This window comes from Hylaeus volcanicus, chromosome 4, assembly GCF_026283585.1.
Source record: "Hylaeus volcanicus isolate JK05 chromosome 4, UHH_iyHylVolc1.0_haploid, whole genome shotgun sequence".
In the NCBI taxonomy this organism is placed as follows: domain Eukaryota; kingdom Metazoa; phylum Arthropoda; class Insecta; order Hymenoptera; family Colletidae; genus Hylaeus; species Hylaeus volcanicus.
The window spans coordinates 30,299,809-30,322,786 of record NC_071979.1 but is presented as its reverse complement, the minus strand read 5'-3'; the positions used below and the strand labels follow the sequence as shown (position 1 = coordinate 30,322,786).

Genomic DNA, 22,978 nt, shown 5'->3' with positions numbered 1-22,978 from the left:
GGAAAAGATCAAAGTTTGTAGTGAAAATAGTTTCCGCTGTAGTTTCTAGATGGCGCCGCTAAATAAAGGGTGGTTTAGTACTAGTGGCGCCATCGTTGGAGAAACGCCCAACTTTGCAGTAAAGTTAGTTTTCATTCTAGACGATAGATGGCGACTGCTTGTTAATTGGCGTTTTCCCGATAGAGGCGCTGATCAAACTTGGAAAATTGGTACGTTGGCCTCAAGGGCTGTAGCGGTGTTTGATTGCATCTACAGGACTAGATGGCGAACGTTATTACAGTTACGTGGTGCCATCTTACAGAAACGATAGGAACTATTTTTACTAGAAACTTGGGAATTTTCTCACCGATGGCGCCACTGGTCGTCAGATACGCCAGACGTCAAGAATTCTTGTAATTTCATCTCGAAAACTAAGAGCGAGCAACAATTAACTCTGATCTTCTATCTCAGAATCAGTCAGTTTATATTCGCAAAGCGAAGACGAGTAATTACTCTCGGTAGCTTACATATAATTTTATAACAAACGAAAAAACACAATAGTTATTCCTGCAAGCAACGACAATCTTTCCGTAACAGCAATATTCCTCGAGTACGCGTCAACCACATATATTTTCCATCCCATATTCGCGTGAGTAAACGAATTGTAATAAACAATGTCCGGCCACGTCGAATTCGGCGTAACTTCCAAGATACCAGCTTCTCCTATTAAAACGATTAGAATACGTAAAGTTGATGAAAAAATTGTTAAATTTGTCGATATACTACTTACCCGGTTCGCACACATTGACCAGCGTTCTGTTGAATTGTTTAAACGTTGGAAAGTCGTCGTCCAGTCTTCTGTCTCGTTCGTTGTGTTTACTCAAGCAAAGCGGACCAACTGTAAACATCGTTCGTAGCTATAATTTTGAATCGTACATAATCGATATATCGCTAGATATCGTTCGTTTTAGAAACCTGCAGTTGGTCTCGGTTGACCTCGTCTGGTGAACTCGACTCCGGCCAATACCCTAACTTTGCTCTTTGCCGCGTCGGTGAGCCTATCGTATCCGCCGTGCGGTTCATCGGTTATAATCAATGGGTGATATAAATTCGGACTGTGAGGATTGTTCCCACCGTAAATACGGAAATTGTAAGTCAATCCTCGACGGAGATACAATTCTGGCACAAGCTGACCTTCGATATACCATGCCAAACCCGTGGAGGTTTGTCCTAGAAAACGTAAAAATTGCTACAACATTCGTTGATCGATCAATTTTTTCCATAATTTCCGTACTCTAGAGTCTAGACTGTACCCGTGATTCCTTGATAACCCTTTCTTCCGCCAGACGGCCCGATCGTAGCTTTGAACGTCCGAATACTTCTATCGAATATTTCCGCCTTCTCCCAAGTTTCTCTGACAAATGAACATGATCATCCATTAGGTACGGTTCGTTTCTAAACAATAGCTCTGCTAGTTAACTCGCTAGCGGTACTCACATCAGTTCCTCGTTAGTCTCCGTAAAGTCCATACACGTATTCTCTGGTTCTTGGCGAAGCAGTTCTATCTTTAAATCGCTCTTGGGATAGAAGTCGTGAAAAGTCGGTTCCTTGTTCTCGTCCAATCTTCCTAAAGCCCACACCACGAAAACTGGCCGATCCGTGGGATACTCCTTGTCTCCTGGATCGGCTACGGATTTGAAATATCGATGAAATTTCTTCCCGGGTAAGTTTCGATCCGTTTACTTACACGAATTAAGAGTACGTCTGTAGGTGATAACGTTGATGCCATCTTCTCTCACAGCGGTAAACAATTGATTGTTGTCCAGGCCACCTAACAACTCGTCCCTACAAACTCCTCTGTATTGGCCGAGAACCTTTCCGCACTGTTTACGAAACAAAAGAAAAACGATTTCAACTATAAATTTATCCCAAGGTCGTTTGCGTTTTTTTATACGTTTTATTTGCACATACCGGTGCTTTCGCAGTAACGTTGTAATCTCGCGCGTATCCTCTGGTTCCGTCCATATAAGCGATCGCAACGTCCGCACCTTCCATCCGACTGGATGTTTCGGAACCGGACAAACCGAACGACATGTACTCATTTTCGCCTGAGGAACATTGATATATCGTACAATGTTGGTCGCGACGAAAAAATTGATGAAAACAAACGACATACCGACTTGACCAGCAAGCTGAACGGTGATTTGAGGACCAAAGATCTCCCAACTGACTTGATACCGTCTATGGAGCTGAATGCAATTCGGCAAAGTCTGCGCGTGCTTGATCACCTATACATCGATTTCATCCCGTTATTCAAGAGTATTTCCGCATAAAATCGTGCAAACATGATAACAAAAGATTGAAACGATCTGTTACTTTAACAAGCGACGGTGGCACGTTTAGTCCGTCTGGAATGATAACGGAACCGTAGTTCGATTTACTCTTCACGTCGAACACGCTCAACCAGTCGATGTTGAAAACTGTCATGTCTCCTGGTAGTTGAATGATTATATCTTCTCCTTTGTATGCGCGAATTGGATCTAAACTGATGATAGAGTAGGTAGAGAGACGAAGAAAAAAGAGACTCGTGTCGCTGTTGGAAAGTTTCATGTGATTCTGTCCGAACAAGATGAACGACGAGTACTCACTAGCCATACTCGTCGGGAACTTTGATTCCTTTGCTGGAAGGCTGCGGGCCAAGTCCTACCCAGAAATACGTATCCGCGCCCTGACCGTCGTACGTGAATTCTGGTATTTTTATGGTTTTCGAGTCCACGATCACGATAGACTGGGAGAATACTCCGTGCGATCGTTTCGTTAATTGGGAAATCTTCTGGGGCGCGGGTGGATCGAACTCCTCGGGAATGTATACGTCACCGAACGTATTCTATCGTAAGCGTAACAAATAAACGACAGTATCAAACCGTTTTCGTTACGTTAACAAAATTGAAAGAATCGCTCGCGACGCGATACCATACCTGACTTCCCAGATCGTAAACGGCGAACCATTTGATATCCGTTATCTTTTTATTGTCCGGTAAAGAAAGAGTAAAGTCCTTGTTGAAATACCGATCGAGAATATTCGTTCTGGAACAGAGTAGATATTTTATTCCACCGATGATACGTGTGTATGTATCGTTATTTTACTAACAATAAAACGAACTAACTTGCTCCACTCGTCCGGCACGATGAACCCCTGTGGACCAGGTCTGTTCGACGCGCCAGCCCAGAAGAAGGTGTCGGCCCCGTTACCATCGTAGCTAAAAGACGTCAGCAACAACGTGTATTCGTCAACCACATACACGTCACCGGAGACTTGATGATGATACGCGTTCAGCTTCCCCAAGTACTTGCCCCTGTACTCTTCGCCGTCTTCTTCAGCGATACCTGTCGATTGTCGTTTCACCGTGATTAACAGATCGAAAGACCGCGGACTAGGTATCGTAATCGTTTTTTCGATAGAACGTCGCGAATCGAAAAATTCCACATACCGCGGTCAGGAAACAGGAACAACACGCATGCCAGAACTGTCACGAGAACACGCGTTATCCACCTCGTAACATCTGCCATCGCATCATCTTCCTTGGATCCTCGAGAACAGCTCAGAAATTGTTTAAAAACTATTCGACTTTGGTTTCACTGGTTGAAAAACGTATGGGCATCCACGTATGGGTTCCTTTGTAAAACACCAGGATAAAAGCCTCGAAAAGAACAAAAGGCACGCACCGCAATGGACGCGATTCCGTCTCGTTCCGATCCGAGGACTTGTGACCACCTCTGAGCTGAGTCTCTTAGAAAGTAGACTTTGGCTGTCCGAACGGTTAGTATACCGTACGCTCTCCAACCACCTTGGCACGTGTTCGTGGCAAGGTAGAGAAAGTATGCGTGTTTCCAAGCCAACGAAGGTGGCTCGATTCGGATTCGGATTCGATTACGAATCAATGTCCAAACACGGTTTCCAGTTTACGGAAACTTCCGGTGATCGCTAGCATGAAATGCGTGACAAAAACGGAAAATGGAAAAGTAGATTACATCGTTCACAGTATGTCTCATTTATTTCTCGGTATTTGTTCGATGACTCAAGATCGGAAAAAAGATAGAAAGTCGATTTTGAAACGATTACGTGTCGCGGTCATTAGGAAGAATTCCTCTAAACTGTCTAAACACCGGATTCACCATTTATCTAATTGTAACGGTTACGAATGTTAACTTGTTTTTACACATTTTTACTAGCTATCTCCGTTACATTTATGTTCGATCGAATGCCACGTGTATGCAATGTTTGATCGATTCCGAACCCGACAGCAAACTCGACTACACTTTTCGCTAGCACAGTTTAAAACATTTGTATTTTATTGTACTATCGTGCCGCTGATGTCAAAGACGATATTTAATTGCCAACGAAACGGTAAGATCGTTACGCGCATAATTGTAGATGATCAGTAATTATGTTCGTTAAAAAATTATCATTCGCAGATTCGATCGACGAGCGATTCATGTGGCTTCTTAGATTCGCAAACTTGAAACAAATCAAAGAGTTTCTCGCGAAGAAGTGAGTACTCGAGTACATTCACGCGATACGTACAAGCATACTATCTGGTATGGTACCGTCTCCAGTTAATGTTTCTCATCCCGATAGCAGCCAATCGCTTTGTTTGAATTATCCCACGGTAAATTTGAAAACACCGTTAACAGCGACTATCGATCGCGGCGATCCACAAATTTTGACTCTTTTGTTGGAAAAAAATTCAATGGCTTTGAACGATACGCTCACACAGCCGTGCGGTAGAACCGCTCTCATGTATGCCTCTTTCGTTTCGAGAAACCCAGAGATATTGCAGGCGCTCTTGAAAAAGGGTGCGGATCTTTGGAAAACAGACATGTAAGGCGAGAACATTGAAGCGACCATTTAAAAGCGACGGTTTAAAAACTACATATTTACTTGTAGCAGAGGCTGGACATGTCTTCGATACGCCATCGTTGGCGAACGATTGCAAAACGTGACGTTTCTATTAGATTCTGGCGCTTTCGTAAATCGGAAGGATTTTCTGGGTCGAACGCCCCTTATGACATCCGGTAAGTAAAATCGAGGGAAAAGGGGTAATCGTAGTTTCGAAAAATTAACACCGACTACTCGTTCAACCAGTGTACCTTTCGAATTTGGATATCCTATCGCTTTTGTTGGATCGTGGTGCTGAGATTAATATACGCGACAACGCGGGTTTCACTGCTCTTCAGATAGGAATTTTATCGAGGAAAAGGGACGCGGTGATCGCCTTAATCGAAAGGGGAAGCGACGAGAACGTCGTCACACCTTCGACGAGAGCATCGATCGACGAATTGTGCACAACTAGTATGCCGGGTATTCTACGGTGTCTTGAACGGAAATCGAAATCGAAATCAAACATATTATAAATACTTTATCGAAATATTTGCTCGCAAACGCTTTATTGTACAATTCAGTTTAGAAAAAGAAATGTTGCGCTGCCAATTTTTCCTTCGTCAATTGGTCGAATCGTTCGATTATGTTTTCGGACATCTCTCCCTGCCACTGATTCACTTTACCGCTTCTAATAAACTCACCATCAACGTCGATTATTTTTAGTTTCTTGTTCATTTCTACAACATCTTCGTAGTTCACTGCCGGATTAGACTTCATGTTAGCAAAACTGAGATGTTCCAATAATGTTTTTACTTGATTCACGGACATGGTTTTGTTTAAAAATGTCGCCGATTTCTGGATGACCGTAGATAGATCCTGCATTTCGAGAAAAGTATTTTTCCACATTTCTAATAACGATTCTTATTCTTATTCTTATTCTTTCCATTACATATACTTACAAACATCATGTCCTCGTACTTCAAGAATAGTATGTTGCGATCGGCCCTCCTCTTCCAAAAGTCGAGAATGTGCTCCCAGAATGGAGCGAAGCATACTACGAAAAAAAATCGCAAACGTTAAACGATACCAAGCGATAAGTTATTCATTCGGTATATTTTATTGCATGTGTACGTCGATACATTTTTCACCCAAGAAAAGACGACAGAAAGTGTTAAAGTCGCCGCGATAACCTTCCATCAACCTGCAATGATGGTAATACGAGACACAAGTGTCTTTGGGGTTCCTAGCGATATAAACGATTCGCGGCTTTCTTTCGCCTGTTCGAAGTTGACGTGGAAGTAAACGGAAAGGCAAGTGAGTCTTGATGAATCTTGGACTGACTCGACTGCTCGCGTAGCTGACGCTATCCGAAATCAACTGGTGTAGTTTTATCTCTGGATGTCGAACCATGATCGTGGTATAATCGAAAAGTATGGAACATCTAATCGAAAATATGTATAATAATTTAATGACGATATCCAGATAATCAATTCTGTCGACTTACTCCAAGAAAGGAAATCTTTCGGGCAAGAAGACCTTTGCGCCTTCGAAATTCAAATCATTTGCGATACACCAAATCATTTCCTGAGTCCATGTTGTACCTGGTTGCATAATTTACATTATTAAATGCTATCACTAACGATGCAATCATTTTTTTTCTTTGATCAATCAAACGAAATGAACAAACAGTTACCAGTTTTAGGAAAACTACAGACCCAGATGTCGTCGTCTCTAACTTGAAAATTCTCGATCGCTTGTGCAAATTTGTCGAATCTTTGCGGCAAGCAAACGCCATTTACGGTGATGTAACCTTTGCGAAACTCTGCAGTAAATTGCTCTTTTAGAATCCGATCTAAATCATCGGCATCGTCGGTTACGATCTGAGGATCCATCTTTTTAAGATATCGGTTTCTAGCTAACTCGATCGCCGATTAATGTATTAGTTATCGCGATCAGAACGTTAATCAGAGACGTAACAACCGGTAAATAACACCTCGAAAGTGTACGTTCGAATGAAACGCGTTCACGTTTTCAAGGGAAAATCGACTGTCTCGAAATCCGTGGATGTTCTTATATAGAGCAACTGGAAATCGGGACAAAACAAGGTAATATCGTTGAAAAGTTTTTACTTTGGTATTACTTTACTGGAACAAGGTTACTGTCTATCTTTCACGGTTTTTCTCCTTTGAAATAATTGTTAATCGGCCCGTACAGGGCCGCCACGTGGGTAAGAGGCGCTTGTGTGCAAGACAAATTTACCGCCCTTTTCCATGATACATGATTGGTAAATTACACCAAATATACATTATATATTTAATGTATCTATTGAAAAATCAGTTAATCTTTCTTGACTCATTGTAGAACGTAAATAGTTATTAATCATTTCTAATTTGGAAAAACGCCTTTCTCCGGAAGCTACCGAATCAGGCAAAATTAAATAAATTAGGTTCACCACTGTATGGCAGTAAATGTTTGAAACATTTTGTCGTACAACGAATACCTTACGAGTTATTCAAGGTCGTCGTGTTACAAGACTCACCCTGTATTTGAATAAGTGAATTTTATTATTCCATATTTTCTTCATGATTTTTGACGATAGAAAGGCAGCCAAACAAACGTCCCTGGGTTTAGCAATTAAGAACGAAAAAAGTAAAATGAACTATCGACTGTTTAAAGTGAAATCAATCCTGTTGCAGATTGGAGTCTAATGCGAAAAGATATAGTTTGTAACTTTTTTTGTATAAATGCTATTCAATGTATCTTGTGTTTCAAAGAAACTACATACATCTTCGACGAGATAATGAAATCTCGTTAATGTTTCGGACTCGCCATCGCGAAACGTAAAAGAATTAGAGAAAGATTCATGCACAGATTCAATTTATTCTGAATAACCAAACGATTATAATCGTTATACAAAAGGGTAAAATATTATAAAACTTCAAGGGACTATACTATCTAAGTCTTACAAGTAACAAAGGATTGTGTACTGTGATTCAGGTACTAACAACTACTTTCGTCGTTTTAAAGCATCTCAGTTTCACATGAACGAGCGATTCAGTTCGATCGAACACTTCTTCAACGTTCAGACTTGGACAACATTTTAATACACGCAACGTTTCCCAAATATATCTATCGTAGGAAAATATCTTGGCAAGACAAATTTCTTTAAATTCGATATGAATATCGTAGATACTAGGCACAAATCTTGTAAAATTAACGCATTATAATACTTCAATTCTTCACTATACTCCGAGAATTGATACTTTTAGACCATCAAACGTTCTATTTCACCGATTCACACACACACGCGCGCGCACGCACGCACGCACACACACACAACAAACACGTGTGCTTACACGATACGTATACGCATAAATCCATATCGTAGATTTGTATGTCCACGAGTCGCCTAAAATTATTAATTTTCACGTCGGCGAGAAAAAAGTAAACGTTAAGTCGGTTTTAGTATATATTATCCTGTATAGCGAAAATTGTAAAAATGTTACTAAGGCGAAATATTTAATTTTAACGATACTGTTATTCCGAAAGACAAAATACATTGCGCGTTTCTCTATAATCTTACCCGATCGCCGAGTCACGATTCGCTAATTGACATAAAATTATGTAAACGCAAACATCTCTCTAACGTTACATGTTGGATATAACGCTAACGCTTTGAGACAAATCTACTTGGCCTCTCAGTACCTTCTGTTGTAACTTTTTGCAAAAGATTTTGGCCATAAGTTTGTTACGTCGCGCTTCTTCCTGCTTTTCCTGCTGTTGTCTTTTGTGACGCACTTCGTTCAATCGAAGATATCGTTTCCTCAGCCTTTCTTTCATCTCCTCGTCGTTGACTTTTTTCTGCGCGTAAACTAAATTAAACATTTTTAAAAGAATTAATTATTTAACGAAAATCGAACATTACAGGCTACGACTAAAACTGACATGAAACTACTTTGTCGAACGACATCGAAAACCTGTTACCTGTTGGCTTGGAAGACGCTTTCGATGATTTAACGGCGTTTGACGTACTAGCCATCGCCAGCAACTGTATTCGTTTCTCCTTGCGTAACAGTCGCAGATGAGATATTTCTGACATGTATTGCCGACGTGTTTCCGCGTTGCTCACGAATTCCGCTTTGTTTCTGGTCAAGTAATCCTTGAATTGTTAAACACATTTGTTAATGGAAGCGTAAAATAGAAAATGATTTTACAATGAACCCGTATCACGTTCTATATTTACCTGTAATGTATCCTTTTGCGGAGGACTCTTATCCGGACCAATCCTTTTTACCATATTACAGACACAGCCATCTGTTTTGTTTTCGTTAACGGTACGACTCTGTAATGACAGTTTTAGCAACGCGGCCGAGCCATCGATCTTTTCTTCGTCTTCTTTCGCGAATGACAATTCATACGCGACCGGTTTCGGGTACATTTCATGATAGTTACATTTTTTAGCATTATGACACGCTACACCACAACGACGACAATAGTTGCAATCTCTATCGGAATCGGCGGGTTGTTGGTTCGCTTCGTTCGCGTAATTAGGTTTGACGACTGAGCTGCTGTTGTAGCTTCTGCTGTGCGACTTGTCCTCAGCATTGTTCACTGTTCTATTATTACACGAACAATCTTTCTCGCAATCACATTTCAAGTTGTTTTGTAGTTTATACCGAGTGGCTTCATCGTCTTGCTCGTTGGCCACACGATAAGGCCTCGTTTGCGTCGGTCGATCTTCTGCTTCCGTCCGGTGAGCATAGCGATGTGTCGATGTCATATTGCGTTGAACTTTTGCTCCGTTCGAATGACAATTACAAAAAGTTTTCGCGTGATGGGTTTCTGGTTCGCGACTGTCACCACAGGAACAGTCGGTCGAACATTCGCACGATTTCGTGCGAGCATTTTGATCGAAGCTCGAAACGCGTCCACTGCTATCCTGACGATAGATCGCTCCGAAACTAATCGGTATCCGTCCATTTGACGATTGACTTTTCTCGCATTCGCATACGGTAGTACAGCTACAGCCTTTCAGTTTCACGTCCTCTCGTTCCAACACGTACACCATTTTCTTCTGACATTCCTCGCACTTGGTGATGTTGCTAGGTTCCAGGATTGCCCCTTGCGATATGGAACACGTTTGACATCCTTTGGACAACGGTCTCTTGGTCTCGCATCTGCAATCGCATGTGTGTTTCGATTTCGAGGCGTTTATCTGATTCTTAGTCTCCTTCTGCTTCAACTGAGTGACATCGTTGCTCGCGCAAGGATGAAGAACCACCTCCGAGGAGCTCGTGCTCTCGCCGTTGATTCGATCCAACGGAGTTTCCGAGTTGACCGGACTCTCCTCCCCAAAGTGGTCCACGTTCGCGTGCACCATTTTTATCCTGTTCGACTGGTCTTTTTGTTCCTGCAAACAGCGCACGCAAGCGGCTACCACGTTCTGAATGGAACAGTGCTTTGGACACCGAGTGGCTTCCACGTTCCGTTTGTAACTGTCTTGAAAGTGCAACGCGTCGTGAGCCGGACACTTGATGTAGTGCACGATCTCTGACTGTATCAAGGTTGGGATAGCAGACGTCTCCCAAGGAATCGTTTGTACCCCAGTATTTACCAGCTTGATCGTGGAATTTTGCGTAATCGATGCAGACATTATTTCACCACCAGTCTTCGAATGAGCGTCGATGTCGTTAGTCGCCGTTTGCGCGCAACTATTCCGCTTTTTGACACGCCGGATCACACTGTTTGGTCTACCGCGGGATTGACAAGTTGCTATGTTACAATGCGAAGACCATGGCTCTTCTACAGAATTCTCGACCGTGTCCGATTCGTTTGTTCGCAAATAGTCATCTTTCTTGATCGAACCGTGAACTCGTGCGTTAGACGCGACCGATTTTGACCTAAAGTTTGTCGACTTGGATTTCTTGGGCGACATCCTGGCCGGTTTCTCCAATCTCCGCGGCTCCTCTAGAAGCTTCTTTAGATTGGACAAGTGACTAATCTCATTCGTAATCCAGATCAACTGGTTCCTCTTCTCCATTTCAGCGTAGCTGACTAACTTGGAATCTCCGGAATCGGAGTTGCTGTATCTTTTCAGTTCAAACTGTCTCTCGGACAGCGTCGTGAGCAGCCTCCAATCGACCTGCTGCTCCGCGCTGTTGCTCGAAGCAACATTGCCCGTTCGTCGATTGTTAACGACCGCGTCCAACAACATTCTGTTGTGATCGGGCGGCGTGCTGTTCGTCATCGTCGAATCTCCCCGTGACATTTTGCACCTCTCTTTCGCGCAAAATATACTCTGCAGTTTGTTACTCTTGCGACCCCGTTGAGGGAAAAAGCATTCCGAGCTCTCGCTTTTCTCCGGATCAGTGGGCGTATTGCTACTTGGATGACAGTCATCCGATCTGAGACCCATTCTCGCTTTTCGTCCATCGTTCTCCGTTCTATCCGTGTTCTTGTCGATTTTATCGCTACTGCTTCCCAGATTTACTTCTTTCGTCAACCCTCCTCTCGTATTTCCCGTAGGGTTGCGTCCACGCGCCTTTTCTTTTTGCGTGTTCCACTCGGCCGATGAATCGCTGGTAGTATGTTTCTTCGTCAAAGCTTCAAGTATCTCCGTTCTGTACACCTTATTTCTAGCATTCTCCGGATTCCACGGAATGTTATCCTCCAGATTATGCTCAATTTTATCGTCGGTGTATTTCGCGGTTATAAGTCTCTTAACCACGTGATGTATCAGTCTTTTTTTCACCTCCTTATCGCATTTGTTGGCGTCGACCAAGCTTTTTAGAATGTTTACGCTTCGTTCCAGATCCCTCACCAAACTGTCCGAGTCTCCCCACAGCTTCTCGTTGATGCTAGAACTCGTGTTTGGTAGAGTAGATTGCGACCTACCTGTATCCGAAGACGATACGTGGCTGCCGCCTCCATTTGGAACGTTTTCGTAAACATGTCCTGGAAAGTATTCGAAACTGTTCGCCCTGCCTGTTGTATTTTCGGCATCGTCGGGCTGAGGTGTCTGTGTATCCATTCCGGATCCATTCTCCGAAGGTTCCGAACAGCTGCGTCGGACTCTTATTTTCTTCTCGCGTTTACTGACTATATTACCGCTTGTTTCGCTTGCTTCTTGATTTTCCCGCGAATTTGGAACTTTATACGTGCCTTTTGGATTTTTTAAAATCAAGGTCATACTCTTCTGTAAACTAGTTCTTCTCTTTGGTAACGGTGGTTTCTCTTCCTCGAAAACCGAAACTTGAACACCTACAGATTCTTGGCTGTAAGCGTTTAGACTCGTTTGTATCACTTTATCGCAAGTAGAAGGTTTATTTACAATAGTGGCGATCGACGACGAAGAGTTAAATATTAATGGCAATGCAGCCCTATTTTTGTCCCTGACATATAGATTTAATTCGCTTTGACTTCTTTTCAATGTTAATTTAGAAGGCGGTATAACTAACGTGTTCATCGATGTGCTTTTTTTCAAAGGTGAAGTCAGTAAACATATGTTTTCTTTATTTGTATTTTGCTTGGTTGTCGCTTTCCGCGTCACGTTTAAATGCTTCATAAAAGGTATCTTATATGTAACCGACGTTTTAGACATGTCATGATTTTGCTCCTTTTTTAAATACTGTGCCAGAGCGCCTTGTTGCTTCGACTCTTTAGGGAAAGGTCTTTCGTTGGACTTTAGGTTGTTTCCTGCTATTATACCTGGCAAATGATTTTTCACAATAGGAGTGATTTCTATTTCGCTTTCCGATCCTGAAGCATACCCTAACAAAACGGTGGAATGGGCATCGGGTGTGACGGGTGCTTTAAAATTCTTTTGAACTCCCGTAAGTTTTCCAGAGATCCCGGATTCCGTAGTACCTTCGGGATCGAGTCTTAACGCAGCGGAACAACCTCTAGCTAAAGCCATACGTTCTATTGTACTTAATTTTTTGTCATCCTCTTTATTGTGATGTAATATATTACAGTAACCAACATCTGCTCCACTGTCCCATTCAAGTGGCTTATGAGACGCGATGCTCGAAGTAGGAGAAGAAATCTTACGTTCTATGGCTTCCGTTAAAATTTCTTGGCTTTCATTCTTCTCTTCTAAAATTGTTTCTGGAGTAACATTTTTTAAGTCAGGCGACGGAGATGTAGGATTCGACAACGGTTGAACGTATCTGGTCGACGAATCTGTATTCGAAGACTGACCGATAAGAGGAGGCCTCACCCATCTCCTTCTTTCTCTCGGCACATATGAACGCAAATTATATTCTTCTCCGATGCAGTCTTGTCTATGAACGTCCAATTTAGGATTCAACTCGTATATGCTGTAATAATATTTAACGGCTTCCGGCGATGTACTGGTCGCAGGTAAAGAAAAGTAATGATCTAAATTTGCATTTTGAGAATATTTATGGTAATATTCCATCACCTGAGAAGAAAGGCTTTTGTTCGTTGTCTCCGGATTGAGCTTCGACTGTGAGGCAACGACTCGTAAAGTATGCCATGATGCTGAATTCGCGTTGCAAGGTGATCGTTCGATTTCTCGTGGTTCGCTTAAACGCATGAAATCTTCTGAAGCTTCAAAATCTCTCAAACGACCTTCGCAACTCGACGCAGAGTCATAATCCATGCTCGCTAACTATGCGTGCCTTGTCATCTTTCGTTAACGGTGTCATGCCCTGTCACATTTTAAGAATAAACTATTCTCTCAAAGAAGATTGTGTGTAAACGTTTGAAAAAGTAGACATACATTCCTGATTAAAAATACAAACCTTCTTCGAAGAATACAATTCTAGAAAGAGGTTAGGGACGCTATCGTAAACGAACTCAAATCTGGACCCGATACCTGATCCAGTTTTCTCAACGTAACAAGTTTTTTGGCGCACAATTCTAGAATTATATAGCTACCGTAAGGGCAGTCACGATACTTGATATACCGCATATGATTCGTTTCATGTACCATTTGACAGTTCGTAAATGTTCGCTAAGAAAGTAACAATTACTGTTTAGGTGTTTACACTTGTTCGAAAACTCAATTGTAAACTAACATCGAACATATCCGGCATTATAGATTTTTGCCGTTTGAAAGGCTTATAGCTCTATTCAGTTCTGTTCAACCTACTCCCACCTGCTCTCACCAGCTCCCACCACTCGCTCTATACCACGAAGTATATAGTTTTATCTGAGAATGGAATAAATATTGTCGGTTGATGATTCAGATTGTTATTCCTAAAATGAATGCTCAGCTAGCGATAAATAAACCAAACTAATGTTTAATTCGCATTTGGACTCACTTGAACCCTCCTGGTAGCCCTTTGAATATATTAGATAAAATATACTCAAAGATCTAGATAGACACTGTTCACAGCTCACCGCTCACCATTGCTCACGAACCGGCTTAGTGAGCGATGGGCTTTCGGGGTGCAGACAGCAGGGTGCACCCAATGCAACAAAGAAACGAATACACCATTTTCAAAGCAAGATCAAATCAAATGTTGTTATTTAATTCAAAATGGTGCAATTGAAATGTCACATATTCTATTCTATACTATCAACATTATATTTTATTTAAATATGTACGACTACGTCACATATGGCTAATTAACCGTTACAAAAATTGAGAATCTCGTAAATGATTGGTTAAACACTCATTTTTATACAAGGACTGTGATCATTTCATTGACGAAAGTGGACGATGAGAAATCAGTAATTGGTAGACTTTTATCTTTTTACATGACTTTATAATGGATAAACGATAAATTTGCTTATCAATGTTATTCAAGTGTGCAAGTGTTTACATATCTGCACACCTGTATAACGAATCATCGGAATTTGTATCATGATAACGTTGTTTACAAAAGCATGGTAACAGCACTATGATTGCTGCTACTTAGCCAAATTAATAATGGCTATGGCACGTGGTACAGATTTGTTGACAGGATTTTGGTTTGATGTATTATTACGGATTCTATTGGCAGGATTATTTATGTAAGTTATTGATCAAACGATTTATACGTGTACACAACTTTTTGTTTTAAATTTATGATCATGGTATGAAAGTAACGTGTTGATATTTGCAACAAAAAAGATAAAGGTACTTTTTAATGGTATCATTTTATTTATGTTCGTAGCGAATTAGAGAAAGCAGAACCGTTTACAAGAAAAATTCACGAAGATGAATTGTGGTTATATAAAAATCCAAGAACCGATTCATATGTACCCACTACAATATTATGGGTAATCTATTTTATACGAGTGACTGAACATATAAATTACAACTATGTTTTAGCTAATTATTACTAATTTATATATCTTTGTAGCCTCTTGTATTCCTTATGCCTGCCATAGTGATCTTTCTTGCTTTCTTAGTTTATAAAAACAGAACTGACTTCTATCAAGCTGTATTATCCGTAACTTTAGCATTAGGATTCAATGGTGTAATTACAGATGTTATCAAACTTATAGTTGGTAAGAACTTGAAAGTATCTGTGTTATTTACAATGTGCAAAATAATATATGTCTTGGATAACATATATTTCTCATAGGTCGTCCTAGACCAGATTTTTTTTGGAGATGTTTTCCCGATGGAAAAATAAATCCAGATTTTAAATGTAATGGAAATCCAATAGCGATAAGAGATGGAAAAAAGTCATTCCCCAGTGGACATTCTTCGTGTATGTATTCTTTAAAAAGAAAAGTAAAGTAGATCGATTTTAATTAAGGATACTTACTATTAGGTTGGAAAACATCTTTGGTACTGTTTACTTTTCAGTTGCATTTGCAAGCTTTGGTTTCATCGCATTGTACATAGCTGGTAAGCTACATACATTTAGCCTAACTGGTAAAGGGCAAGCATGGAAATTATGCGCATTTATTTTACCAATTTGCATTGCTCTTGTAATTGCACTCAGTAGAACTTGCGATTATCATCATCATTGGCAAGGTAAGCATGTATTTCTATTGTATAAATAAGTTTTTTAATACTTCAAATTTTAGATGTGGTTGCAGGTTCGATAATAGGATACTTTTTGGCGTACATGTGTTATAGACACTATTATCCACCATTAGACTCGCAAGTATGTCATAAACCATATGCTGTACTTACTCTTCAAGTTCAACCAGAAAATACAAAGAATAGAAATGATCAGATCAAATGGATTTAATGTGTGTATTAATAATTTAAAAAAATGAACGGCAGTATTAAGAAAATTATAATGGTTTGAAATTTTGAATACGCAATGTTTTTATTTTATACGTGAATTATGTATAACTTATAAATGTAGCAAAGAATACCAATACATAAATTTTCAGTGAAAGAATGTTAAATATATATATATTTGTTTGTATGCAAGGGTTGTATACCGTTATGAAACATCAATCTCACCGAATAGAATGATTTTGATAGAGATGAGGATCTTTAAATCATTTAAAATGGCGCGTTTAAAAGATGCGCAAAAAGATAGGCAATTGGAAGTATTGCGCATAAACGCCATTTTGAAAGTATTGCGTATGGTGCGCCACCAAGATGGTTCAGTCAAAGAGGGGCAGTAGTTCAGTCAATGGTGTTAGCTGGTGTTAGCGTTTCTCGCTAAACTTTTTAACTTGGCGGTTAATCGTACATATCTTTTCGAATTGCAAAATTCAACCGAGTATCTCGGAATTTGGCAAAAGTAATTAATATCAGGTTCTGTATATTGCGTACAAATAGAAGAAAGTACACTGCAGCATACGTTTTTCGTGTAAATTAAGAGTTGAATCAGGTTTCTCGCCACCGTGAAATGACATAGTTATTTACGAGCTGTTGTGTTGGTGAAATGTTGTCTCAACTTCCTGTACATGGCGAAGACTCGTGAGCGTCGTCGTCGTGTTGAATAGTCATCAAACGCCAGTGTTCGCGACGGTGTTTTATCCCTTTTTAAGAACGTTCGAACTTATTGACCTGTTTCTCGCAACCTAGATCAACGAGATCGTGCCAGTTGCGCCTAAAAATGATGAAGATGGAAACGGATAATATTATCGACGACACAGACACGAATCCTCAGGTACGCTCATATATTAGTATTTTTGACCCGCCATTCTACCGCCATCTTATGTTTCCTTATGACGGAGAAATTCGCTAATGTTTCATGGTCGGCTGTTAATTCCTGAAAAGCTTTTCATTTATCACATGTGCTTTTTACCGAGAATCATTAATTGGATAAATATATCGTATGCAGGAGGTTGTACGATTCGATCGAATACTGTCACGCATGCCGATGATTGTGATTATTTCTTTAAACTTTTTATCAGAAGTATATTTACATGTATCTATCAATGACAGTTATCACAGTTTGATGAAAGCCTACATTGTATCACTTTTCATTATTTTCTATTATCTATTATCTTCTATTATCTTGCATCTGAATGAAAGAAAATATGTATTAGAAGTGTAATGCACTTGAACGATATACGCTATTCGTGTCATTCTAACACTGCAATGTTTGCACAGTTTAGCATTAATTTGAATCACAAATATTTACGTATTTATGTTATACATACATTTCATAAACAGGCACCCGTTCAACATCATATATTGTCTCGTTAGTTTCATCATTTAACGATATACATGTAAGACGAAAGTGTCAAATGAAAAACGTTGATTATTTGTAACTTGAAAAATAACTTTAACCGATATATCACTTATTAAATTTATAGTATCATTTTCATTCTTTTCGTCTATTTTTTTTATATTAAATTCAGTACTTTTCACTCGAAAATGAAAATTTACTATACGCGATTATATTTAATAGCTAATGACTGAATTTGATCGGCAATAATCGTCTTTGTTGCCGGAACAAAGGATAGATCACTTAAACAAGTCTAATCTTTAGACTTGGCGAACTCTGAGAACAGCATACTACATAATCAATGTTTGAACTCCCTCTTCACCCTTTCTCCTCTTTCATCTCTTACAATCCTCTACCCTTGTTCATTTCTTTCGCGACCCTGCGATAATCTATGTTGTTACATTCATAGTAATAGGGAATAATCGGCCAAGTCCTGCATTTCAGTTTATCGTTCAGCTTAAAGAAGATTTTTCGTATTTCTACTAATTTCCTCCAATAATACGCGAATTATTAATATTCGTAAACGAGACCAATTCCTCGATGTTACTATAATGTTTGTTAATTTTTTATATTTTTTGATAATTAGTCTCCTCTTTGTCGATAATTATGTGATACCAAAACGAAAGTATAATCTACACGCCATAAATACGTTTGTTCGATTTGAAAAATATTGTCATCTTCCATTGTACGGCATTACAGTAATATTGATTCGTACGCACGATTGGGTACAAGCCAAAAATGTCTAATTATGCACACAATATTTGGACCGGCTTCTATCCTCCTACTGGTCTTAACTGAACTTTTGTGTGTTTTATATACATACGTGAGTGTGAGCTGAGTGCGCGCGTGCGTGTGCGTGTGTGTAGTATACATATATTTAAAAATATTAAAAACACAAAATCAAATATTTAATACCAAGAGATTTCTATAGAGGGCTTAAGAAGAATTAAGTACGCGATCTATGCGTGTATTGAGTTGACGGCTGAACCCAGTATGATGTATAGACCGTTCTCTCTATTTAAGATATCGAAACAGGGAAGAATTTCAATCCGTGCGTAAAAAAGTTTTGTGAATTTAAGTCTAGTGTTACTAACAATCCACAATCCATGGCAATACAAAAATTACAGTAGCATTACTAAAAAATGTATAGCCCTTGTATTTACTGGGAGTGACTCATCATTCCGGTTATATTACTCTCTACTACATCGACCGTTGCATTTTTAATTTTTATCGCAGTCACTTCAACCAGATTTACCACAAAAAGTAAACACGAGTACTCGAGGGTCAACGAGGTAGTGATGCATTACGTCCACGAATTTACAATCGTCTTTCAATATCGGATGCATACTCTTTTTACGGTATAAATCGCACGCGATCTTGGTTAGTCTTGTTCCTTTGAATGCATAGCAAAGTTAACTTTCCTGTAAAACTTGTTGTCAAGCGAATCAAAACAAGGATCTGTAAACAAATACCTTGAAAGCTGCATGACATTATCTTCTTTTCGCAGACCCTTCCTTGATAGTCTTCCTTTTTCTAACCTGATATTCGTACGAGTGGTCTGCGATAATATTACAGGTATTTCAGAAATACTCGATAGTACGCGATTTTTTGGCATTATCAACAAATTATCTCTATATCGACACTGGAATTAGTTGGAATGTATGAGTAATAAATTAATCATCAGCTTTTTCTTTTAGTTGTTGGGTTGTTGGGTTGTCGAGTGAAAGAATTTTACTTGAAATTTATCCAACTACTCGATCGAGTGATTAAATTCCAAGTACTTGGAAAGCTTTAGAAAATAGCCAGACTATAAGTACCAACGCAAAGACAAAGAAATGCGAAGAACATAGATTCGACACGAGTTCGCGATCCCGTTACGCTGGGAGCACCATGGAGTAACATTTTCAAGTGATCGAGGTACTCCTCGGTCGCTAGGACTCTTCAATGTTGCTATGCCACCTTTTACAGTCGAGTGATCACGATACCTCGAACCGAAGGATCATTTTCTGCCACTGTATACATATACATATACATATACATATACACATGATAATACCATAGTCTCTTACTTTCAAGTTTCTGACCAGTTGCATTTTTAGTTTCGTTTTGAAGAGGAAGCACGTCGGTGCTGATTCTAAACAGTTTGAAATTAATAAAATAAAACATCTTATTGTAACATGTATCGATTTATATGTAATATTTTGACAAGTAAAAGAATTAAGAAAAGAAGCAACATGAATACGATACGATTGTTTCCTTTTCAATGGTAATTTTTCCCGAAATAATTTCGATCGATTTATTGTATTATTATCTTATCGAAGTACTCATTCGGATAACATTTTGTGTTGAATACATGGTATCTCCGATTCAGTGTCAGAAATGACGCAATTAAAAATTTGTCAAATTATGGTACAGAGTTGAAATCTTTCAATGTACTTTAATAAATTCATTTGCATTGTACGTTATTTTTACATAAATAATTAATAGAACGCTTAACAAGATATGCGTCTATTATAAGGGTTTTCGCTTGTGGAGGTGGGGAGCGTAACAAGTAGGTCAGACACGAAATATTAGATTAGCATAGGCCACGGTCCTTCGATACATTTTTCCTCTGGAAACTACTGCTGATGCGAGTTTATTAAATTTCTCGTATTTGATTCATGAATGTAGATAATCAAGGATTATATTTTTTGTTTAAAAGAAGATTATCATTTTGGTTTTTTTTTTATTCCTATTTCTTCTGTTCGCTGATTATTTTTTTTTGTAATAGAAAATACTGTAAATTAAATCAATGAATTGCGTGTTTCAACATCTATTTCCGCACGTATTCTCGATGTCCTGTTCATGCAAGAGAGCGTGGTCTATCCGAGGTCAAGAACCCGGTACCACGCTCCACCTCAAGATACGTTTGTCATGTAGTAGGTTTGCGATTACGAATATTTTTCTATGGTGTTTAACTCAAAATATAGATCTATTCAAAGAAATATTTAAATATGTATCGAATAAATATATGTGAGTATTTGTTACATGTTCCTCGTAATGTAATATACATTCGATAATCGATGAAAAAAAATTGTTAATGAACACAAGTTGAATTGAATTAAATTGTAAATATTTTTTTTATATTTGTATACAATACGTAACTTGTATGATATTTTTCCAGTGCCCGATAACAATACTCTATGATCCCACTCGCAAGAAAGAATTGCCAACAGTAGTATCTGATCACCATGAACAAGAGAGGGAAATTTGTATGAAATGGTTTGAGAGATGGAGCGAACCAGAACAAGTCAACTTTGTTGAACAATTATTAGCACGAATGTGTCATTATCAGCACGGGCATGTCAATGCTTATTTGAAACCAATGTTGCAAAGAGATTTCATTTCTCTATTACCAAGTGAGTATCCCTATTACAGTGATGAATTATATCTATGCATTCAATTTTTCATAAAAAAAAAAAATTTATTTTTAGAAAAAGGATTGGATCACGTGGCAGAAAGTATTCTTTCATATCTCGATGCTGATTCAGTAATTGCAGCAGAATTAGTATGTAAAGAATGGCACAGAGTAATTAGCGAAGGTATGCTTTGGAAGAAATTAATCGAGCGCAAAATTCGGACAGATTCGATTTGGAGAGGTCTCGCCGAAAGGAGAGGATGGTCAGTTAATATTTTATACTCTTCTATTGCACAAATATAACAGTTCAAATACACAGATCTTATGAAATTAGAATTAAACAAATAGCAAAATTATACAATATATATACAATTTTGCAACCACAGCAAACTACAGAAATTTGGTTCCATTTTACTTTTAGGATTCAGTATTTATTCAAACCGAGACCAGGAGAAAGTCATCCAAATCACAATTTCTATAGATCTCTTTATCCCAAAATAGTTAAAGATATTGATAGTATAGATAATAATTGGAGAATGGGAAGATTTAATCTTCAAAGAATAAACTGTAGAAGTGAAAATTCCAAAGGTGTTTACTGTTTGCAATACGATGACCAAAAGATAGTCTCTGGTCTTAGAGACAATACAATTAAAATTTGGGACAGAAATACGCTACAATGTATTAAGGTCTTAACAGGGCATACTGGGTCTGTTCTGTGTTTACAATACGATGACAAAGCAATAATATCTGGTTCCTCTGATAGCACTGTAAGAGTTTGGGATGCTAACACTGGTGAAATGGTTAACACATTGATACACCACTGTGAAGCAGTTTTACATCTCAGATTTAATAATGGCATGATGGTCACTTGCTCGAAGGTCAGGAAACCTTTTTAATATGTTTATTATGAATTTCAAAATACTCTTATTCACTTGTACGAGTTGAAAATGGTAATACTACTACTATCTGATTATTTTCAGGATCGTTCAATAGCCGTATGGGACATGACATCGCAAACGGAAATTGCATTAAGAAGGGTACTCGTTGGACATAGGGCAGCAGTGAATGTTGTTGATTTTGATGAAAAATATATCGTTTCTGCTAGTGGTGATAGGACTATTAAAGTATGGAATACATCTACTTGCGAATTTGTGCGAACATTAAACGGACATAAACGGGGTATAGCGTGTTTACAATATAGAGACTGCCTAGTAGTTAGTGGTAGCAGTGATAACACAATCAGATTATGGGACATTGAATGTGGTGCGTGCTTACGTGTTTTGGAAGGACACGAAGAGTTGGTCAGATGTATTAGATTTGATAGTAAACATATAGTTAGCGGAGCTTATGACGGGTGAGTATAGAGATTTCGTTGTATGGTGTTTCGTATTACATTAATTGTATTATATTGATCATTTTATGTTGCAGAAAAATAAAAGTATGGGACTTGGTAGCAGCTTTAGATCCACGTGCTTTAGCTAACTCACTCTGTTTACGTACATTAGTGGTAAGATATTCTATATATTTATTTTAACACTGTAAAATTATTTCATTATGATCATAATAACATGTCTTTCTTTCATGACATAGGAACATACGGGACGTGTATTTCGCCTTCAGTTTGACGAGTTCCAGATAGTATCGTCGTCACATGATGATACAATATTAATTTGGGATTTTCTCAACTTCAATCCATCGAATGGAAGCGTATCGCATGGACCGGCAACAATGAATGCATCAGGTGCGAATCAATCAGTTACCAGATCTCCGTCTCGTAAGTATGATGAAAAAGGTTTGTTTGCTGTAATTAATATATTCTAACATTATAAACGCCTTTTTACAGCATTCGAGTGACGCATTTATAAGAAGAGATTCCTTCATTGTGATATAATTGTAAGTGTTATACATAGAAATTTATTTTTAGTTGTATTTATTGTTCTGAAAAGTAAAGATTGCAAATTTCACGCATCATTTGTAAAATATTGCTATACAAATTATTACTTCTAATACTACAGATGATATATTTTATACAGAGAGATTCATAGTGATTGCATTGAGTTGTATTTGCTTGACTTTCTTTCTTTCTTTCTTCTTTCTTTCTTTCTTCTTTCTTTCTTTCTT

The 22,978-nt window shown here is 38.8% G+C and overlaps 6 protein-coding genes across 9 annotated transcripts in view; 3 read left to right on the top strand and 3 right to left on the bottom strand.

The window, feature by feature from the left end:
• Positions 1–439: 439 nt before the first annotated feature.
• On the bottom strand, positions 440–3,743 carry LOC128874760 (protein Skeletor, isoforms B/C). The gene is made up of 13 exons (XM_054119806.1): positions 3,471–3,743; positions 3,147–3,366; positions 2,958–3,066; positions 2,628–2,866; positions 2,356–2,524; positions 2,156–2,267; positions 1,951–2,087; positions 1,727–1,862; positions 1,477–1,666; positions 1,293–1,393; positions 955–1,209; positions 770–877; positions 440–702 (listed from the first exon to the last, which is right to left on the bottom strand). Exons 1-13 carry the CDS (start codon positions 3,547–3,549, stop codon positions 515–517), a joined length of 2,043 nt encoding a protein of 680 aa, XP_053975781.1. The 5' UTR covers positions 3,550–3,743; the 3' UTR covers positions 440–514.
• A 271-nt stretch (positions 3,744–4,014) lies between these two features.
• LOC128874763 (protein TANC1-like) lies at positions 4,015–5,520 on the top strand. Of its 2 annotated transcripts, none has more exons than XM_054119810.1 (5): positions 4,015–4,387; positions 4,456–4,531; positions 4,619–4,861; positions 4,931–5,055; positions 5,126–5,520. In XM_054119810.1, the coding sequence occupies exons 1-5, from the start codon at positions 4,258–4,260 to the stop codon at positions 5,392–5,394; spliced, it is 843 nt and encodes a 280-aa protein (XP_053975785.1). In that variant the 5' UTR covers positions 4,015–4,257; the 3' UTR covers positions 5,395–5,520. The 2 variants fall into 2 exon arrangements, with proteins under 2 accessions (XP_053975785.1, XP_053975784.1); XM_054119809.1 differs by having other exon boundaries at positions 4,928–5,055.
• Positions 5,444–7,461, bottom strand: LOC128874764 (luciferin sulfotransferase-like). The gene is made up of 5 exons (XM_054119811.1): positions 6,555–7,461; positions 6,366–6,462; positions 6,001–6,302; positions 5,821–5,915; positions 5,444–5,737 (listed from the first exon to the last, which is right to left on the bottom strand). Exons 1-5 carry the CDS (start codon positions 6,751–6,753, stop codon positions 5,444–5,446), a joined length of 987 nt encoding a protein of 328 aa, XP_053975786.1. The 5' UTR covers positions 6,754–7,461.
• A 260-nt stretch (positions 7,462–7,721) lies between these two features.
• On the bottom strand, positions 7,722–14,102 carry LOC128875810 (uncharacterized). Its single transcript, XM_054121706.1, has 4 exons — positions 13,627–14,102; positions 9,105–13,533; positions 8,846–9,020; positions 7,722–8,733 (listed from the first exon to the last, which is right to left on the bottom strand). The coding sequence occupies exons 2-4, from the start codon at positions 13,482–13,484 to the stop codon at positions 8,510–8,512; spliced, it is 4,779 nt and encodes a 1,592-aa protein (XP_053977681.1). The 5' UTR covers positions 13,485–13,533; positions 13,627–14,102; the 3' UTR covers positions 7,722–8,509.
• A 182-nt stretch (positions 14,103–14,284) lies between these two features.
• On the top strand, positions 14,285–16,086 carry LOC128875814 (phospholipid phosphatase 5-like). 2 transcript variants are annotated; one of them, XM_054121714.1, is made up of 6 exons: positions 14,285–14,842; positions 14,986–15,091; positions 15,175–15,322; positions 15,400–15,528; positions 15,627–15,797; positions 15,863–16,086. In XM_054121714.1, the coding sequence occupies exons 1-6, from the start codon at positions 14,760–14,762 to the stop codon at positions 16,015–16,017; spliced, it is 792 nt and encodes a 263-aa protein (XP_053977689.1). In that variant the 5' UTR covers positions 14,285–14,759; the 3' UTR covers positions 16,018–16,086. The 2 variants fall into 2 exon arrangements, with proteins under 2 accessions (XP_053977689.1, XP_053977688.1); XM_054121713.1 differs by having other exon boundaries at positions 14,290–14,842; positions 15,851–16,086.
• Positions 16,087–16,238: 152 nt separating this feature from the next.
• The window catches only part of LOC128875812 (beta-TrCP), a 7,662-nt gene continuing 922 nt past the window's right edge, over positions 16,239–22,978 (top strand). The window contains exons 1-8 of one of the 2 annotated variants that reach the window (XM_054121711.1): positions 16,239–16,896; positions 20,624–20,858; positions 20,934–21,120; positions 21,279–21,735; positions 21,838–22,211; positions 22,286–22,364; positions 22,448–22,598; positions 22,701–22,750. In XM_054121711.1, coding sequence (XP_053977686.1) covers positions 16,843–16,896; positions 20,624–20,858; positions 20,934–21,120; positions 21,279–21,735; positions 21,838–22,211; positions 22,286–22,364; positions 22,448–22,598; positions 22,701–22,711 — 1,548 coding nt within the window. In that variant the 5' untranslated portion in view covers positions 16,239–16,842 and the 3' untranslated portion in view covers positions 22,712–22,750. Of the gene's footprint in view, positions 16,897–20,623; positions 20,859–20,933; positions 21,121–21,278; positions 21,736–21,837; positions 22,212–22,285; positions 22,365–22,447; positions 22,632–22,700; positions 22,751–22,978 lie in introns of both variants that reach the window. The other variant, XM_054121710.1, reaches the window with a different exon arrangement.

Coding starts and splice junctions, on each gene's coding strand:
- LOC128874760 (XM_054119806.1), bottom strand. CDS start 3,549: ATGGCAGATGTTACGAGGTGGATAACGCGTGTTCTCGTGACAGTTCTG. Junction 2,268..2,355: donor TGCCACCGTCGCTTGTTAAA/GTAACAGATCGT, acceptor ATCGATGTATAG/GTGATCAAGCACGCGCAGAC. Junction 878..954: donor TCAACCGAGACCAACTGCAG/GTTTCTAAAACG, acceptor CGATGTTTACAG/TTGGTCCGCTTTGCTTGAGT.
- LOC128874763 (XM_054119809.1), top strand. CDS start 4,258: ATGTTTGATCGATTCCGAACCCGACAGCAAACTCGACTACACTTTTCG. Junction 4,532..4,618: donor AAAGAGTTTCTCGCGAAGAA/GTGAGTACTCGA, acceptor TCATCCCGATAG/CAGCCAATCGCTTTGTTTGA. Junction 4,862..4,927: donor GATCTTTGGAAAACAGACAT/GTAAGGCGAGAA, acceptor ATTTACTTGTAG/CAGAGGCTGGACATGTCTTC.
- LOC128874764 (XM_054119811.1), bottom strand. CDS start 6,753: ATGGATCCTCAGATCGTAACCGACGATGCCGATGATTTAGATCGGATT. Junction 6,463..6,554: donor CTGTAGTTTTCCTAAAACTG/GTAACTGTTTGT, acceptor TTATGCAACCAG/GTACAACATGGACTCAGGAA. Junction 5,916..6,000: donor TCTTTTCTTGGGTGAAAAAT/GTATCGACGTAC, acceptor TTTTTTTCGTAG/TATGCTTCGCTCCATTCTGG.
- LOC128875810 (XM_054121706.1), bottom strand. CDS start 13,484: ATGGATTATGACTCTGCGTCGAGTTGCGAAGGTCGTTTGAGAGATTTT. Junction 9,021..9,104: donor CGCAAAAGGATACATTACAG/GTAAATATAGAA, acceptor TAACAATTCAAG/GATTACTTGACCAGAAACAA. Junction 8,734..8,845: donor AGCGTCTTCCAAGCCAACAG/GTAACAGGTTTT, acceptor TGTTTAATTTAG/TTTACGCGCAGAAAAAAGTC.
- LOC128875814 (XM_054121713.1), top strand. CDS start 14,760: ATGGCTATGGCACGTGGTACAGATTTGTTGACAGGATTTTGGTTTGAT. Junction 14,843..14,985: donor CTATTGGCAGGATTATTTAT/GTAAGTTATTGA, acceptor TTATGTTCGTAG/CGAATTAGAGAAAGCAGAAC. Junction 15,529..15,626: donor CCCCAGTGGACATTCTTCGT/GTATGTATTCTT, acceptor TTTACTTTTCAG/TTGCATTTGCAAGCTTTGGT.